We start from the raw sequence: 18,974 nt of genomic DNA, 5'->3' as shown, positions 1-18,974 counted from the left end.
TTGTAATTAATTGATAATGTAAAAATACTTTACACTTTTGATATATGATCATTAAACTCATTTGTTAATTAGTTTTAAGGTCTATATGTCTTTTGTTGATCGCCAAGTGAGGTAATATCAATTATGTTAAGTTATGTTTAGACAAACATAAAACACTTATATAATAAGAAAGTAAAATAAAATTGTTTTTTTTTAAATAGATAACAAAAATTGCATACACATAATTTTAGGCCTCAGATTATCACTCTTCGAACAAGCATGAAGGCTGGCCTCTTGTGGATGAAGGCAAAGGCCTCTCGTTGGATATCAACTGATCACAAACCACTCCATCATGAAGATAAATAATTGAGTAAATACCTAATTTGAGTTCTTAAATTTTAACTCTGTTATACTTAATTATTATACCCTCATGGGATTTTATCTGACCTAGCAATTATCTATAAAGAGTGGAATATGGTGGTTGTAATAAACGATATGTGAATGAAATTATTTTTTAAAATCATTACAAGATAGGTGGCTAAAAAAGGGGATAAAAAAATAAGAAATAATGGTTACAATAATTACTTTAGGACATAAAGCAACAACAAATACAATGAAGGATGGGAGAATTAAGTGCTTCAGTGATGACTATATTTTTTATCGGAACATTTTGACCCTCATCATAGAACTCTAATAAAACTTTTTCGACGGCCATACTCTTAAGAGATCGACTTTGTGGTTAATGAGCATTTGAATCCATCATAAATTCATGTATTGGGTTCGCATTCATGTCACCATCACCCTGTCTTTCATGACATTATCATCTTAAGCATTCAAAAGAGTTTCCTCAAATATACTGTTAGACATTACATACCTGCAATTTTCCTTCCTCTCATAACTACATTCCCCTCTCAAACGATAAAATTATAATTGATCTTAGTACAATTAGAGAGTCGTCCTGAGATTGCGAACAACTCAGCTTATAACTGACTCTAGTACGATTAAAGAGTCATGTTGAGGTAGCAAATGACTCAGATTATAACTGATCTTAGTACAATCAAAGAGTCATGTTGAGGTTGTGATCGATTCAGATTATAATCAACCCTAATACAACCAGGAAGTCATGTTGTGGTTGTGAACAACTCAGATTATAATCAATCCAATTACGATCAAAGAGTCATATTGAGGTTGCAAACGACTTGAATTATAATTGGCCCTAGTACGATCAAAAAGTTATGTTGAAGTTGTGAATGAGATGATAATCAACCTCAGTACGATTAAAGAGTTGTATTGAGGTTATGATAAACTAGGATTATAATCGACCCTAAAACGATTAAGAATTATGTTAAGGTTGCGAATGACTCAGTTTTAAAAATTATACTTTATGATTTTATGAAATTATTCTACTAGTTCGAATTGATATTGACCTTTATATGATGCTTGGTTTTAGCTAATTATCTTCCTCATATTAAAAATATCTTGATCATTGTTTTTCAATGCAACAAATGATTCAAATTTTGGAAAAAATTGTTACAAGTTTTAAATAATAAGTCTTATAAAATAAAGTGTTAGGCAAATCTTAAGATGGAAAGTTAAAATGTTGATATAAAAAATCGACATGTAATTAACAATTAATTGAAAGGTGTAAAATAGATCGATTAATATTTATTCAAATCCTGCTTTCATTAAACTCTAGGCTGAATGGATTGTGTATTGGCCTTTTAGGTCTATGACTAACTTATATATAAACAATATTTTGTGAGATATAAACCCTAAAAGTCTTAAACCTAAATATAAAAGATAAAAATCACTTGAATGCGCTAGTATTAATTCTCACTATTTTATGAGAACAATTATATTGGTTTGTGTATGACATTAACTTCATATTTTATTATGGAAATTTTAATTTTATTTAGTCTCTTTGTCTTGAAAAGACTCGAGACTAAGGAATTGTGTATGGTGATTATAATTAAAGATATGTGAATTAAATTCTTTTTTAAAATCATGGCAAGATAAGTGGCTAAAAAAAGGATAAAGAATAAGAAATAATGGTTACAATAATTGCTTTGACATATAAAATAACAACAAATATAATGAAGGAGGGGAGACTTAAGTTTTTCAGTGATGACTATACTTTTTTACTAGAATAGTTATTGAGCATGAAGAAAATTGAAAACTCTAACACTTAAAGATCAATCAATAGCATAGGAGGACTCATTCAAATTCTTGCTCAACTAGCCAATTAGGCTGATGAATGAGAATTGAAGGGTGCAAAACACTAAGTCACAGATCAATCATTTAGCTTAGCAACCCTTTTATTATAAAAATTAAAGCACTACTATCTTGGATGAACTCGCTTTGCAAAAGAGTATGGTCCTCGACCCCATTGTCCCTTTTATTAGGTTTCATTTGCATTCAATCCATAACAAAAATTGCCAACAAATAATTTGGATTATCATTGAAGCTTTCTCGCATTTCATATGAGAGATGAGTTTATTAACAATTTGTTCAATGCAAACTTCAGAACACCATAATCAATCCTTGACTTATTTTTGAAGTATGTACCCAATTAGTGTTCCACCAATTCATCTAGAAGAGCTAGATAGCTCTTCTACATTATACAACACTAATTATTCAAATTATCAATGGTTGTCTCCCTTTTCAATCAATTTAAATTCACAAGAGGATGCAACAATAACAACAATTTATGAATAACAAAATCAAACCCAACAACATAAACAACCATGTCGAATTCTAAGATGTAACAAACAACATTTATCGTGTAGAATTAAACACACAATTATGACGACTAATCATTTTTATTAACATATAATTTTAATAAAATAAATTTTATTATCATTTCTTATTTTAATTAACATTAATTGATTATAAATAATTAAATTAATAATGAGACTGATTATTAAAAAGTTATCTAATTAATTATCATTTATTTAACTATTACCACAATTTTTATTAAAGTAATCAAATCAATTTTAAAAAAGTATTTTTACCCAGATAAATATTAATATTATTTAAAATATTATCCTTAAATTAATTAATTAAATTAATATTTTTAAAAAAAATATCTAGTAATTAATTTAAAATATTATCCTTAAAATAATAATTTTATAAACTAATTATTTAGTTTTCCTTCATATTTTAAATTAATTTAATTAATTTTAAGAAAAATTAATTTTATAAATTAGAATTAAAAAAAAATCAAAACATTAAGAAAATCGGAAGAACAATCTCAATTTCTACGCAACTTTTTTTGTGAAAGAAAATTTTCCCCTTTGAATAATAGGAATTGGGACACCTAAATACTTATAAATATAATAAAAATGACTACTTTAATAAATATTTTACGATTTGCATTATTGTTGTATATATTTATTTATTAATTATTACCATCAAGGCAAATTCAATGTGTTATTCTTTATATTTCTTTTGTTAAAAAGAAACTCTCCTACAAATCATTATCCTCTATCTCTGGCTACACCCTTCTGTACACTATCCAGTCACCCGAGCTTGGATGTGCTAAGGCAGTGGAAGACAATGGCGGTTTCCCTATCAGCTCTCACAACCTCCCTCTCTTCGCTCTCTTTCTCTTCCAACGTTTCTCAGAGACCTAACACCCTCTCCTTCGCCAGAACCCAATCCTTCTCCCTCTCCCGCTTCGCCAAAGCCCCCTCCCTCCTCGTCTCCGCCACCGCGCTCGCCGAACCGGAAACCGCCGACCTCAGGAAATACGTCAAGTCGCGGCTCCCCGGCGGGTTCGCCGCTCAAACGATCATCGGCACCGGTCGCCGTAAGAGCGCCATCGCTCGCGTTGTTCTTCAGGAAGGAACCGGCAAATTCATCATCAATTACCGCGACGCTAAGGTTTTCAACTCTAACCCTACGTTTATTGGTTTCAGTGATTTTCTTTTTGATTATTCCGAAATGAGAATGATATTTTAAGTGTGTTACGGTTTAGTTACTTAAGTTGAGTTGTTCAGTTTATTAAGTTGGGTCCTTTTTTGGCAAACATAAAGGTAAAATGAATTGAGCTGAGGTGTATCAAGTGTCTGTGTGGATAATAAAGTAATAAACTTCTATATAAGTACTTCTAGGAAAACAGTTATGAAGAAAAATCAAAATAAGTTTTTCTGTAAGTTAAAACTAGTTAATGTAAAAGTTAAAATAATATTTTGAAGAAATTAATATGAAAGCTTCTACAAATTAACTTATGTATAAGCTAATTAGTTTATAGAGAAGTTGATTTTATTTTTTCCTTCCTAATTTTCTTTGTTTTCAGAGAATTTATCTAAACAAACCCTAAGTTGATCTTATATTATGAGAAAAATTCAGTTCATTTTATCTTCTTATTTTGTTTTCTTATGAATGTTTATGGATAAATTTATCCAAACGCCAGCCTTAATGTTATTTGTCATGGATTATATTAGTTGCTCAATCAGTAGTGTCTTTAATTACGAGTTTGAGCTGCTGATATATGTATGTATTTTGCCACATTGAAATTCAATTGGTTTAGAACCTATTTAGATATAAGTTTAGAAGAGTTTTTGAAAACCTATTTGGATGTAAGTTTAGAAGAGTTCTTGAAAATGTTTCTCTATTGGAAAAAGTTCTTTATTTTTAATAGAGAAGCACTCAAAACTTTTCTAAGCTTGTATTCAAACAAGCTCTTAGAGTTATCTGATTCATAAACTCTCTAGACTCTGATATGGTTTTGGAAGTTCTTTAGCTTCCTGTCATCTCTGTTCTTGCTCATCAATGGTTTGCTGTTCTGCCATTGATGACTCTTCCACTTCATTCTTTCTTTGCCCTTCAGATAACCCAGGTCTGAATTTGGTGTCTCAGCCTCTCACCCGTGACAATTGCGTCATGTTACTCTGTGCCATGAAAATGACCTCATTCAACTAAGCATGTGGTTTTGTGGATGGCCTGGTCTATAGAGCAGATGGTTCTGGTGCCCCACTGCTTCTGGAATGGTGGAGTAACTAAAGTATCATTTCCTTTTTGCTCCTCAATTCTGTCTCCAAGGAAATTAGTGCAACTGTGTGCCCTGAAGTGCATTTTCAGCAACATAATGATAGGATGATTTTCACTTTCCTTTTATTTTCCACCACCTCTACCAAGCATCCCTTGAAGTGTATGATTTGATTTGATGGCTCAAACTCAAACTTGATTTAATTTGAACATGTTCCTGCTTTTGGATATTGTTGCTCAAGTTCTTTATTTTTCTTTATGGAAGAATAATTAGTATTGTATGTCATATTGTATGTGTCTGTTAGGAACCAAGAATTAGGAAAGAGAAAGAAAAGAAAGATTTTATTGAATATGTCCAAAGGAACACAAAATAGGAGAAATATCTCCTCCAAGGGTTTTACAAAAGATTTCTCCTTTCACAAAGATTTAATGCTCAATTTACAAATTTGAACAAATCTGAATCTTCCCTCTACCAAGTAACCTCCTATTTATAGATGTGATGGGCCTAGCCCATGATATCTTTCTAACTAATAACTATTCTAATTCCATTTATTCTATCCTAACAGTGTGCATGTCTTTTACTGTTTTATTTCAAATGAAATTTGTATTTTCATATTATGAATGGATTGCTATTACTAGTTTGTGTGATTGAAGTTTCTTGGTAGATTGTTCTTTCTTTTTCACTATTCCTAATCACATGAAGAAATTTCTCATATTGTCATCTTGGATTTAGGATTTAATGAGAAACATGCTTGAATTGGAATCAGATAATGTTCAAGTTATTTGTAACCTATGGACAACCTTTTTACGTTCTTGACTTTGTTTTTTAGGACTTATCATTTTGTTAATGGATTTTTACGCCTTATATCTCACCCTCTATATGTGTGGGTGGTTGATAAGTGTTGTCTCCATTTAATCTTATTTTGCCTGATTTATTTTAATGTTGTACAGGAATATCTTCAAGGAAATCCATTGTGGCTTCAATACATTAAGGTCCCCTTAGTAACTTTGGGATATGAAAGTAATTATGATGTTTTTGTCAAAGCTGAGGGTGGTGGCCTGTCTGGTCAGGCTCAGGCAATCTCTCTTGGCATTGCTCGTGCCTTGCTGAAGGTGAGCGAAGATCATAGATCACCTTTAAGACAGGAAGGACTTCTTACCAGAGATTCCAGAGTGGTTGAAAGGAAGAAAGTTGGTCTGAAGAAAGCACGTAAAGCCCCTCAATATTCCAAACGTTGAGGTTGGAATTTTACATGTAGGGTGGTGTTTCTGGAATTGGTTACGTTTGGAACTATTGATTGTTCTAATTTGTAGTTAACTCGTTAGGAAAAGTAAAGAGAAATTGAAAATATCCTAAGGCATATGTATTCAGAATCCTACCCTCTGTTTTCCTATCTCTTGTTTCTTTGATCTTTATGGAATTGGGAATTGTATTTGTAGGTATGATAAGATTTCTCTCTCCCAACCAAAGTCACATGTCTTACTATATTGCAGGTTTCTTTCAAGACTTGAATTTTGTGGTCTTTACTCTTTACCCTTCATTTCTTGAATTTTATGGTCTTTACTCTTTACCCTTCATTTCTTATACCCGTTTGTTCATTCATTTGGCATATTGAAATATTTGAAGCATTGACATTTGAAATTTCTCTCTTTCCCAATTTGACCGGTTGTTCCTTTAGACATTATGAGGTGCATAAGTCCCATTGTCAAGATGTATGTCGGTTGAATACTTAAGTGACTTGGTTCTTCTCCTTGACAACTAACTCTTAAAAATTTTAATAGAGGATTCCCGAAGTGGTAGATGTTTATGACTACACAATACAGATAAAGAACCGGAAAGACAATGAATTTAAGCATTTTTTTTTTGTTAGTTTGCCGTTTTTCTTCAGACCAACGAATTGAAAATCCTAATTTTGAATAAACTTCAAATTCATCATCTTGAAATGTTAGTTTCCGAGAGAAAAAAAATCATGTTCGTGGCATCAATGAATACTAGCCAAGTTGGTTCTTTAAAAGAAAACGCTACTCGACAGGAGAAGCATGGCCTTGTAAACTTTTTTTATTTTAACCCTAACTTATTAGATTTTGTATGTTTTAAAGTTAAATAGAATTAGTTATGATTGAATTGATTCTGAATTATTGAATCTAATTTTAATTTGTGCCTAAATTAATTTCAGTCATTGATTTTGGATGGTAGCGAAACAATTATACAACAAGAGGGTAAATTTGCAAAGTAAAAAAGTAAGAGGGTATCTATTATAAATTATTAATTTGATTAAAAGTAATTTTTAATCTTAATTAACTTTAATAATGATAAATTATACATTAAACGTTTATTTATTAAAAAGAGTCAAATATTTTAATAATAAATAAACCTGAAGTAGGTGACAGGCCATGAAAAATAAAACCTAAATAAATATAAGGATCTAAATCTAAAAAAATAAAAAATAGATAAAAACTGAAATTTTAATTTATAACATCAGTGTTAATATTAAAGCAAACCATTGGGATTAAAGATGATTTTTTTCCTAAATAACTTTTGAATTCATCAAGGATCATTTTTTGTTAACTTATTTACACATTTTGCCTAGAAAATATTATAATTTTGATTTCGTCTCCAATTTCTTTTGACACGATTTTCTTCTCAAATTATATAGTATTGTTAAGTTTATCTCTACGTAAAAAATTGTCCCAGTTAAGACAATTTTGTAGATTTTTTTTTAAGTCTTCATAACTAAAACATTAACATTTATTTGAAAAATTTTCCCTCAAACTTCCATATTTTAGTCTTATTATTCCTTGTCAAAAATCCTAATATCATATTAGGGAATAATTTAAAAAAAACATTAATAAAACAGAAAGGTTAAAATACTTTTTTAAATTTTATAATTTTTTTATAATTAAAAATGTACTTTTTAATATTTATATTCATTTTTCTTAATAATTTTTAATTTTATAATTTAAATAATATTATTAAAAAAAATTAACAATGGAAAAAAAAAAATATAGTGCGGCAATAGAAAGTTGTTTTTATAAGGTCTGGTTTTAGAGGTTTTTTCTCTTTTTTTTCCCCCAATTTTAGTTCGCATCCGCGAGGTTCCAATAGAAAGGCACCTTGGAACGACCCCTGATAACTAAAACGCGGTGATTAACCAACGAATTTAACCCGCAGCGAGCAAAAGCATATGAAAGTAAACAAATCACGGGCAGTTGTTCTTAGGTCGTTAAATTCCCGTCTGCATTTCGAGTTCGACACTCAGTGATAACTGATAACCCCATTTGCTGTTCCAATCCCCTCTTCGTCCCATCGCGTGGCGCCACAATGTTCCACAACAACAACATCAACAACAGCATATCGATCCCCGTCTCGGACGACGAATCCGACGAGCTGGGTCGGATGCGGATCCGCGCGCGGCGCAAGCGCAAGAAACTCGGCAACAGACGCTTGCTCAGGAAGCTACTCCTCCGATACTGGATGCTACTCATCATTATTCCCGCCACGGCTTTGCTCCTATTCGAGACCACCAGAATTGCCCGAAAGCCTAGCTTAGACACCAACGCCGACGCACAAACACACTCTATTCACGTTCGTAGATCTACTCCCGCATTGCGGAAGGAACCCCCCGCCAACTTGAATCGCCTCGATCCTACCACCCATGTTGTGGGTGGTGTCAGAGAGCGTAAGTTCCCTTCTATTTCAATGTGACTAATGATTATTAATGTACTGCTAGGATCTCCACGACCACGTGTGTAAATATAGTCAAATTTGCCTCACAAAGTGGTTAAAAAAGTAATTGGGTACAATTGTGGGCACATAATGTCATGAAGTTATTGAAATGTCATGAGGAAATGAATGTGTATACTATTATCAATATGGCACTCATGGTTAGATATCTCATAAGTAGTTACTGAAATGCCTAGTGGTGGTTAACTTTGCTTAATATTTAGGCTCATTTCAGATAAATTTTTCATAGAAGCAATTCTAAGGAAAAAAAATAGAAAGAAAAATCTAAATAAGTTTATCCATAAGGTAAAACTTATAGAAAAGTTTATTTCATTTTTTTCTTCTTATTTTTCTTTTCTAGAAGTGCTTATGGAAAAGTTTGCTCAAACATATACTTAGTTAGAGTAAAGAAAGGTGTGTATATTGTGGTGCTAATGGTAAATACGCCTTGTAATAAGTTGATAGTGTCTTGGATTATTGAAATGTCTAGTGGTAGTTAACTGTGCCTTAAAAGGGGTTAATTGCCTGTTGGATGCTGGGTGGGCAATTCTCTGTGGGACGATTATCATTTTTCATTTCAAGATGTATAGGATAGAATGTTCAATATGACGTGTGATTTAATCCCTATCAGGTTGCTTGAAGCTCCTACCACATGAAAAGCTTGAGCATCTGGATATTCCTGCGGAAGAAGAATCTTTTAGTTTTCCTGTTGGTGAAGTTTTATACATGTCAGAAAGTGATGAGTCTTTTGTAGGAGGGAATGTTACGCTGTCTCAATTGCGTACAGAGGACACAAGGTTTAATTTATTTACCGGTAATCAAACATTTGAACAGAGAGATAAAAGTTTTGAGGTAATGAGCTGGGTTTGATTCAAATTTTACCTACTTGCTTTCACTGCTTGGCTGTTTGTTATATGTATACCTTTCCCTCCCCTTTGTTTCTTCGTGCAGGCAAAGGAAACTATGATGGTACATTGCGGATTCTACAGTGTGAATGGAGGGTTTAAGATATCTGATGAAGATAAAAGTTTTATGCAAAGTTGCAAAGTTGTGGTATCTACTTGTGCATTTGGTGGCGGGGATGATCTCTATCAACCAATCGGAATGTCTAAGGCTTCGCTTAAGAAGGTTATTTAAGCAGTATAAGAGTTGGTTATTGATGTATCTTAGAAGTCGCTGATCTTATTTGCCAAATCTATTTAGTGGTATGCAGGTTTGCTATGTAGCATTCTGGGATGAAATCACGGTAAAAGCACAGGAGTTGGTGGAACGAAGAATTGGGGAAAATGGATTTATTGGAAAATGGCGTGTTGTTGTCGTTCAGGATCTTCCTTTTGCCGATCAAAGGTTGAATGGTAAAATTCCCAAGGTATTAAATCTTTGAAGTCTTACGTCTTCTTTTTGTATGCCATTTGCTATGTCTTGATAGTGTTGCTGGTGCATAATTAAAGTGTGGCTGCACCCAGTTCTGTGTCCTACCGATTTCTTCTCTGAAGATTCTTAACTTTTTCATATACTGCTATGTAAATGCATGTACAGAATTGTTGTTGTCCTTCATTATCTCTCTTTTTAATCTACATCAGATCCATCAATTGTGCGCATTGCCATATGCTTTATTTGTCAAGGATAAAATAAGATATATGCGTGGAATGCTCTGTTATTCTCTACTTGTTTTTGTTGGGGTATTATCATCTGATTAAACTTTCCTTTTTTTGTTCCTTTTTTTCAACCATGTGTGCACTTGGATATCTTTCAGATGTTAAGCCATCGCCTTTTCCCTCAAGCAAAATACTCTATTTGGGTAGACTCCAAGTCCCAATTCCGGAGAGACCCACTAGGCGTGTTGGAAGCACTCCTTTGGCGCACAAATACTATACTAGCCTTATCAGAACATGGAGCTCGCAGTAGTGTCTATGATGAGGCTAAGGCTGTTGTCAAGAAGAACAAAGCCAAGCCAGAGGAAGTTGAAGTGCAACTGAATCAATACAGAAAAGATGGCTTGCCTGAAGACAAGAGATTTAATGGAAAAAAAGGTATGCACAGATTTAATTAGCTAAAAGTAATTTTAACATTTTTCTTATTTTCTTCATAAAACAAAATCCATGTTCTATTTCATTTGAGATTTTGCCGTATGTCAATTTGTCAATAGATGTGAATCCTCTCATTGACTCTTACCAAATTTTGACTTATATTGGATTGTATTCCCACCTCTGCACCAATATTTTGTAAAATGTTCGATCAAACTTGTGCTGTGCAGCTCTATGTGAAGCCTCTGTCATCGTGAGGAAGCATACACCACTAACTAATCTATTGATGTGCGTCTGGTTTAATGAGGTGGTTCGCTTCACTTCTAGGGATCAGCTCAGCTTCCCATACGTCCTGTGGCGGCTGAAGGCATTCAAAAACATTAATACATTCCCTGTTTGTACTCGCAAGGATCTTGTCAATAGTATGGGCCATATCCGGAAGGCCAAACCTTTGCAAAGCTGATTTAATTAACTTGGTTGAGAGCAATGCCTACCTGCATTTATCTAACTCATCTCATATTTCATTAGTTTCTCTAGCCAATCTGAATCAGGTATATGTATTGTTTTTCTAACCTCACGCGCCCTTCTTCTCTCATAGCAAGTGAATGGTTATAAGTTATATTTACTATTTACTGTGAGATTTTTGATTAGGTTGTTTTATAAAATATCTAGTTGACAGAGGAAAATCAAACAAACAAGAGATCGCTGTGCCCATTATATTTAGTGAAAATAAATAAATGCAGCCATACATAGCTGTTGGAATACATCTCTCCTGTCAGACATGTAGCAATTCCTCCAGTGGTAGCTAATGATGGCAAGGCAAGGAAAATCATCGTGTCAGACATACGATGAAACAGTTAACCAGAGCAAAACTTCAAAGCACTGGTGCAAAAGATGCGTTGTCAGCTTGGTGATGCATTGTTGCAAAACCAGTGGATAAAAGCATAGAAAGAAGCCATTGAAAATCCTGAGATAGTGAAGTTACATAAAGAGAGGGAACCATTTTAAGGTTGGGTAGTTTCTGAGGAAATGGCTTGGATCAAGTTGTTCCTGGATGTCAATTTAATTGGTCATTTGGTTTTAGTTTCAAGGCCTTTTAAACGATAATTGGAATAATAAGCCAGACAAGAGCTGAAAGAAAAGGAAAAAGCTGCATTACGCGTAATGAAAGGTGCCCTTCTAAGATTTAGTAGTTTTTGCAGAACTAATTGTTTAGGGATTAGTTGTGCCTAGATGTCTATTTTTTGTGGTTTTCAGTTACCAAAGCTTTTAGAGCTTTTTATGCTTAATGGAAGTCCTTTATTTTAATTTTTTTTTCCCCAAGTTACCGAACCCGTAAATTAGTCTCAAAAGACAGGATTCATGATCCAAAGGAAGGCAGCAAGACCTTCGAGGGGATGAACTTCGGATGCTTTCAATTAAACTTGATGAAAAGGTCATTCATGAAGCATTGAATATGGCATGGGTCCTTTTTAAGAAAGAAAATATGATTTTGTCGTCTACTGGAACATTTTGCACATTGGTTTAGGAAGAGAATGAACTATAGGTTTTTGCAAGATTTCCTTTGTTTTTTCAACTAAATCCTCCTCTCTCAACACTAAAGGTACAGGTTATCATGATTTCCCTATTCCGTATTCTGAAGAAAGGATATAGTAGTATCTTGGGGCAAAATAATTCACAATCCTGCCTCAAATGTTTGAGATTAGGTATCAAAATTAGTCTTTCTAAGAAATAAATAGACTAAAGCATTACCCCTCTTTTTTTTTTGGTAAATTAACTTCTTCAAAGTTTACACTACACTGTTATTTATAAAAGTTACATTCCCCTTGAAGGATGACGTGTTCCAATTTAGTATGCCCTATTAGCGATAGAGAAATCATACTCGAATTCAATGGGTACCTGAAAAAAAAATATTTATGATAGTGAGGAAAATTGTTCACTTAATGAATTGATATAAATATTTACCTACAAAATTTTTAATTGATGGGTATATATGTATTTTTCTATTCATCTCATTTCATACCATTGCATCATTTAAAATATTAAATATTAAATTTTAAAAAAACTAATATTGGATTTATAACACTACAACCTTACGGTCACAATTTACAAGATTTGTCTTAGTAAGTTCATATTTTAATCTTAATAAAATTCTAACTCATTATTGTCTTCGAACATTTTTGTCTTTATGGTTAAAATTGTTTTCCAAGTTTGTTTGTGGAGTAACATCCTTAATCAACTCGTTTTACACCATTGCATCATTTAAAATATTGAGCTTAAAATTTAAAAAATTTATAAAAAAAGAAAAAAGAAAAAAGAGAGAGCTAATGTTGGACTTATAACTCGACAACTTTACGGTCATAATTTGCAATAATTCTCTTAATAACTTTATATTTTAATCCCAAAATCGAAATTCTAACTCATTATTGTCTTATAACATTTATGTTTTTATGGATAAAGTTAATTTTCAAGTTAATTTGTCAAGTAACATCCTTAATCATCCATATATCATATATATATATATATATATATATATATATATATATATATATATATATATATCCAAATAAAACTGTTTAGATGAGTACGACCTTATACAAAGTCAACTACTTTGAAGATTTTTGAAATGATTATGAACGACATATCTTATCTTCAATACAAGTTTACATAGAAAGATATAAAACACAAGAAAAATTATATTCGATTCTAAATCCTAGCTAATAGAAGTGAAGAGACCTAACTAACTATCTTTGTGGAATTCTTGAATGGATATGAAATGAAATTTTTTTTTTTTTAGCATAGTATTAATGGTATGAAGTATCTACCGTTGAAAGTAGCAATTAATTTTTGCCGAAGATAGTAAACATAAAGTAAATATTTCCTTTTCAATGTAATATATTACATTTTTAAGATTAAGATTCTTAACTCTAAATAACTTGGTTAAGGAATACAAACTATTATTACTTGTGCTAACCAGTGTTGATTTATCAATTAGTGTTGGTGATAACAATTTTATTTTAGACTAAATTGTACTTTTGGTCCCTCTATTTTTATCAATCCAGAATTTTTGTTCCTCTATTTTAAAATAAAAATATTTAGTCCTTCTAGTCTTAAAAATATTAAATTTTAATTTTTCTGTCAAATTGATATTTATTAATTATTAAATTTAATATTTATACATAATTAATATGAAATTTAATAACAATACATTTGCAAATAAAAAAATTAAAAATTATGCATATAAATTTTTTTAATAAAATAAATATTAATATATACCTATTATAAGGGGATATCAGAATATATAAGGAGATATTGAAATATGTAATCACTTTTGGTCTCTACTTTTTAGTGGATCATTATACCCCTCATATGTAAAAAAAAACTTCTTATATTCTCTCTAAATAACTATCCATAATCTTCTAATATTTATCTATATGTAACTATTAGAGGCACAAAGTGTCTCGATCCCACTAGTCACTCATAAAATAGATACAAACAGATAATATTTTTTATGTTATTTTTTAAAATTTTATTCTTACATTTCACACTAAATATCACATTAATTAAGTAGTGATAGATTATCAAAAAATATTAAAATTTAACAATAATATATACCTATTATAAAGGAGATATTGAAATATATAAGGGGATATTGAAATATATAATTGATTTGATTTTTACTTTTTAGTGAACCATTATACCTCTCATATGTAAAAAAATAAAAATTTCTTATATTCTCTCTAAATAACTATCCATAACCTTATAATATTTATCTGTATATAATTATTAGAGACATAAAATATTTCGATCTATCTAGTCACTCATAAAATAGATATAAACAAAGAATATTTTTTATGTTAATTTTTTAAAATTTTATTCTTATATTTCACACTAAATATCACATTAATTAAATAATAATAAATTATTGAAAATGTTAAAGTTTAACGATAAATGAACATAAAATTGATAATAGAATTAAGATTTTGTATTTTTAAAAATTTAGTGGCTAAACATCTCTATTTTAAAATAAAAGATTAAAATTATCCATTCACAAAAATTAGTATTTTACTAAAGTACCGGCAACAAGTCTGCGTTCGAAAGAGGAGTTAACATTGTGATGTAAAAGATTTTATTTTAGGGTGACTTCTCTAAACGACCACTTATACAAGTGGTGTATGGGTGCATCATGAATATTAATCATAAGATGCATCTAATCTAATAGCATATTATACACCTTATCACATAGGATCAAATTTTTTGAATTTTTTACTGAATTTTTTTTTAAATTACCCAAAAAAAGCACGTGTTACGATGCACTGACGCAACTACTATTCAAGTTCAGAACGGACTGTTCTGAAATTAGAACGGGTCGTTCCAGATAAAACAATAACACATGAATAATGGATAAGAACGGGCCGTTCCAGATGAAAAAAAAACACATGACGAATGGATCATAATAGCCCGTTCCGAAATCAAAACGGTCCGTTCCAGATTCAAAAATAACACATGACTAGTTAAATTAGAACGGACCGTTCTGAATTCGGAACGGGCCGTTCTAACTACATATTTGTCATAAGCACTTTTTTTAAGCAAAATAATATATATTTTTTTTATTATACTAAATTACATTTAAAATTTAAGTATAGTTTTTCAATTGATAATGTTTTTCTATTAGAATTAGAGGTTTACATTAATTATATGCTTAAATTTCTAATTCTAATTAGCAAATAACACCAAACAAAAATTTCTATTATAAATATAATTTTCTCTCATTTAAATCATTACAAAAATTTGTTAGTTTTAGTTTTATATCTCAACATTTTCCTCTTAAAAAAATTATGTTACCAAATATTTTTAAATTTGATTTACATTAGTTTAATTGCTTTTAAGGTGCATAGACTTTCGTGGTTTTGTTGCCAATGCCACAAGCATTAGGCGTTGATTAAATGTCACCTAGTGTGAGGAGAGATACTCATTTTCTGTTTGGATTTGCATTGGGTGCTAATGTATGTGGCGTTAAACATAAGTTAGACAAAGGCCCTCTGCCTAATTAGGGTTGGGAGTGAGTTTTGTCATACCAGACACGAGAGAATAGGAGACTCTTTGTCTCAATGACATTAGGTGCGGGTAGTTTGGTGCTAAGCGTGAGTGAGATATGAAGTCCATTCCTCAATGACATCAAGCATCCTATGAATGAAGCTCAAAACTAGGCCTAATAAGCTTAAAACCCAAAAAGTCTTATACTGAGGCCCATAATACAAGACCAAACAATATAAACTCCTATACTACCAAAAATATGAGAAAGGTGGTCATCCATGTAAAGCTCAAGTAAAAGAGAACCCTGGGCCCACCAAACCCATTAGGCTCTCTGAGCTCAGAAGCAGTCAAAAGCCCAAAGGCCCATGAAGTCCAAAACTAGGCCCAATAAGCTTAAAACCCAAAAAGTCTTATACTAAGGTCCATAATACAAGACCAAACAATATAAACTCCTATACTACCAAATATATGAAAAAGGTGGTCATCCATGTAAAGCCCAAGTAAAGATAACCCTAGGCCCACCAAACCCATTGGACTCACTAAGCTCAGAAGCAATCAAAAGTCCAAAGGCCCATGAAGCCCAAAACTAGACTCAATAAGCTTAAAACCCAAAAGGTCTTATACTAAGACCCATAATACAAGACCAAACAATATAAAACTCCTATACTACCAAATATATGACAAAGGTGGCCATCCATGTAAAGTTCAAGTAAAGATAACCCTAGGCCCACCAAACCTATTGGGCTCACTAAACTCAACACCAAACAAAATTTTCTACTATAAACTAATGTAAATCAAATTTAAAAATATTTGGTAACATCATTTTTTTAAGAGGAAAATGTCGAGATATAAAACTAAAACTAAAATTTTTTTGCAATGATTTAAATGAGAGAAAATTATATTTATAATAGAAAATTTTGTTTGGTGTTATTTTCTAATTAGAATTAGAAATTTACGCATATAATTAATGTAAACCTCTAATTCTAATAGAAAAACATTATCAATTGAAAAACTATACTTAAATTTTAAATGCAATTTAGTAGAATGAAAAAAAAAATTATTCTGCTTAAAAAAAGTTCTTATGACAAATATGTAGTTAGAACGGCCCGTTCCGAATTCAGAACGGTCCGTTCTGGTTTAACTAGTCATGTGTTATTTTTGAATCTGGAACGGGCCGTTCTGATTTCGAAACGGGCCGTTCTGATCCATTTGTCATGTATTTTTTTTCATCTGGAACGGCCCGTTCTGATCCATTATTCATGTGTTATTGTTTCATCTGGGACGGCCCGTTCTGATTTCAGAACGGTCCGTTCCGAACGTGAATAACAGTTGCGTCAATGCATCGTAACACGTGTTTTTCTTGGATAATTAAAAAAAAAATAATTTCAATAAAAAATTCAAAAATTTTGATCTTGTGTGATAAGGTGTATAATATACTATTAGATTAGATGTATCTTATGGTTAAAATTCATGGTGTACCATACACATCACTTGTAAAAGTGGTCTATAAGAGACATCACCTTATTTTAGAACTAAGTTTTTACAAATTTTTGATTTTGCATTGTCGGACGTTCTATAGGACGAAACTTTGTCACGGTCTAATGAAAATCACGTGTTTTTCATGATCAATCGTTTTTGCGTACATTTATTCCAATTTGATCATTAGGTTCACCAAATTATTGTTGCACTAAAATAACATATTTTGGTTGGACTCGGTTTATGATAATGTTCAATAACAACCTTTAAAACCAAAATTGCTCTAAACACGTCGATGCAGTCAAACTCGACTTGCATTGTGTTTTTGAAATAGGATTCAACTTCAAAACATTTTTTTATTGCTTATATAGTACTTGACCACTAGCCAAGGTAAAATTTCCATCATATCCAGTTTTTGAACTTTTACAATGTCAAAACCTTCGTATCAAACATAATCATACAGTATTTTACTAGTTGAAAGCTTCATCTTAATATGTAAATATCATGTTAATTTTGATTTCTCATATATAACTCTTTTTCCGTTGGGTTTACCCATTTAAGATTGGAGTGATACATCTAATCCTCTTCCTATGTTTAAGTTACATATCGACTTAAATCCTGATTATTTCCTTTGCTATATGTAATATTCTTAATTCACTAAGATTTTTTTTTTTAAAAAGTATATTATATAGTTGATAATAATAAATCCACATTTTTACCTTTAAAATACTCTTCTCACTTAACCAATACTTTAATCTTTTCTAATTATTACAACCTCTAATTTATCCCTTTTAGTTAGGAATATTTTAATTTAAAAATAACTAATAAATAAAAAAATATGAATATGATCTTATATGAAGAAAAAATAATTCAAAGTTAAATCTTATAAATAGAAACTTATATAGTAAAAAAATCAAGTAAGTGTATTGAATTTTTATAAGACTTTTTATTTTAGAAAAAAAATATAGATTTTAATTTAAAAGATTTTATAAAAATTTAATAACTTTTAAGATTTTTTTAAAAGGTTTTCTAGGAATATAATGTCTTAAAAAAATTTTAAAAAACTTTTTTAGTCAATATTTTGTAATATAAATTTTAATGAATTTATATATAAAGAATTTATAAGATTTGAAAAAAATTTATTATATTTTAAAGGATAAACTTTTAAAAACAACACAATTAATAAAAAATAATATAAATAATAAGGTTTGAATAAAAAAATTAATAAAATATTCAATTTTATAATAAATAATTGATTTTGGTTTAATGCTTTTTAAAAGTAATATTTCTCTAGATATGATCCTCTGTGTTCAAAATTTTTTTTATTTATATTATTAAATTTGAATAACACATTCAAATTTATGATATTTATTAATTGAAAGAATTATCAAAATATATTTTTAATATATATTTAAAAATTTGATATTTCAATACTAAATTTTATTACATAAAAATTTGTTAAATTTTAATAATTTAAAAATTTAACTATATATTATTGAGTAATTTTAATTATTTAATAATAAAAATAATAAATTTTAATAAATTATACATCAATATTAATAGATAAAATGTAAAAAAAAAAAAGATATTGATAGATTAAAAATATAGAAGAAAAAATAAAGAGAAAAAGAAGAAGAAATAAATCAGAAAGTTGAGAAAAAAAGAAGGAAGAAAGAGAGTATGAAATAGAAAAAGATAAAGAAGAAAGAAGACAACCGAAAAGAAGAGGGAAAGAGATGAGA

The 18,974-nt window shown here is 30.4% G+C and overlaps 2 protein-coding genes across 4 annotated transcripts; both read left to right on the top strand.

The window, feature by feature from the left end:
* Positions 1 to 3,436: 3,436 nt before the first annotated feature.
* On the top strand, positions 3,437 to 6,481 carry RPS9 (ribosomal protein S9). The gene is made up of 2 exons (XM_020379841.3): positions 3,437 to 3,861; positions 5,920 to 6,481. The coding sequence occupies exons 1-2, from the start codon at positions 3,535 to 3,537 to the stop codon at positions 6,205 to 6,207; spliced, it is 615 nt and encodes a 204-aa protein (XP_020235430.1). The 5' UTR covers positions 3,437 to 3,534; the 3' UTR covers positions 6,208 to 6,481.
* A 1,559-nt stretch (positions 6,482 to 8,040) lies between these two features.
* On the top strand, positions 8,041 to 12,204 carry LOC109815190 (DNA-directed RNA polymerase subunit beta (DUF616)). 3 transcript variants are annotated; one of them, XR_014429432.1, is made up of 7 exons: positions 8,041 to 8,648; positions 9,324 to 9,544; positions 9,644 to 9,820; positions 9,906 to 10,061; positions 10,449 to 10,725; positions 10,950 to 11,270; positions 11,392 to 12,204. XR_014429432.1 is itself a non-coding variant. In XM_020379834.3 (6 exons), the coding sequence occupies exons 1-6, from the start codon at positions 8,291 to 8,293 to the stop codon at positions 11,180 to 11,182; spliced, it is 1,422 nt and encodes a 473-aa protein (XP_020235423.1). In that variant the 5' UTR covers positions 8,041 to 8,290; the 3' UTR covers positions 11,183 to 12,042. The 3 variants fall into 3 exon arrangements, 1 of the variants encoding a protein (XP_020235423.1); XR_003805644.2 differs by having other exon boundaries at positions 11,371 to 12,204; XM_020379834.3 differs by having other exon boundaries at positions 10,950 to 12,042.
* The last annotated feature ends 6,770 nt before the right edge of the window (positions 12,205 to 18,974 follow it).

The sequence above is a fragment of the Cajanus cajan genome, chromosome 9 (assembly GCF_000230855.2).
Source record: "Cajanus cajan strain Asha chromosome 9, NIPB_CcT2T_4, whole genome shotgun sequence".
NCBI lineage: Eukaryota > Viridiplantae > Streptophyta > Magnoliopsida > Fabales > Fabaceae > Cajanus > Cajanus cajan.
The sequence above is the reverse complement of the archived record's forward strand: the minus strand, read 5'-3'. Positions and strand labels throughout refer to the sequence as shown.

What these genes read in the sequence shown, in the direction of transcription:
- LOC109815190 (XM_020379834.3), top strand. Translation starts at nt 8,291, where the DNA reads ATGTTCCACAACAACAACATCAACAACAGCATATCGATCCCCGTCTCG. An exon ending in AGAGAGATAAAAGTTTTGAG is followed by an intron (nt 9,545 to 9,643) that starts GTAATGAGCTGG and finishes TTCTTCGTGCAG; the next exon opens with GCAAAGGAAACTATGATGGT. An exon ending in CTAAGGCTTCGCTTAAGAAG is followed by an intron (nt 9,821 to 9,905) that starts GTTATTTAAGCA and finishes AGTGGTATGCAG; the next exon opens with GTTTGCTATGTAGCATTCTG.
- RPS9 (XM_020379841.3), top strand. Translation starts at nt 3,535, where the DNA reads ATGGCGGTTTCCCTATCAGCTCTCACAACCTCCCTCTCTTCGCTCTCT. An exon ending in TCAATTACCGCGACGCTAAG is followed by an intron (nt 3,862 to 5,919) that starts GTTTTCAACTCT and finishes AATGTTGTACAG; the next exon opens with GAATATCTTCAAGGAAATCC.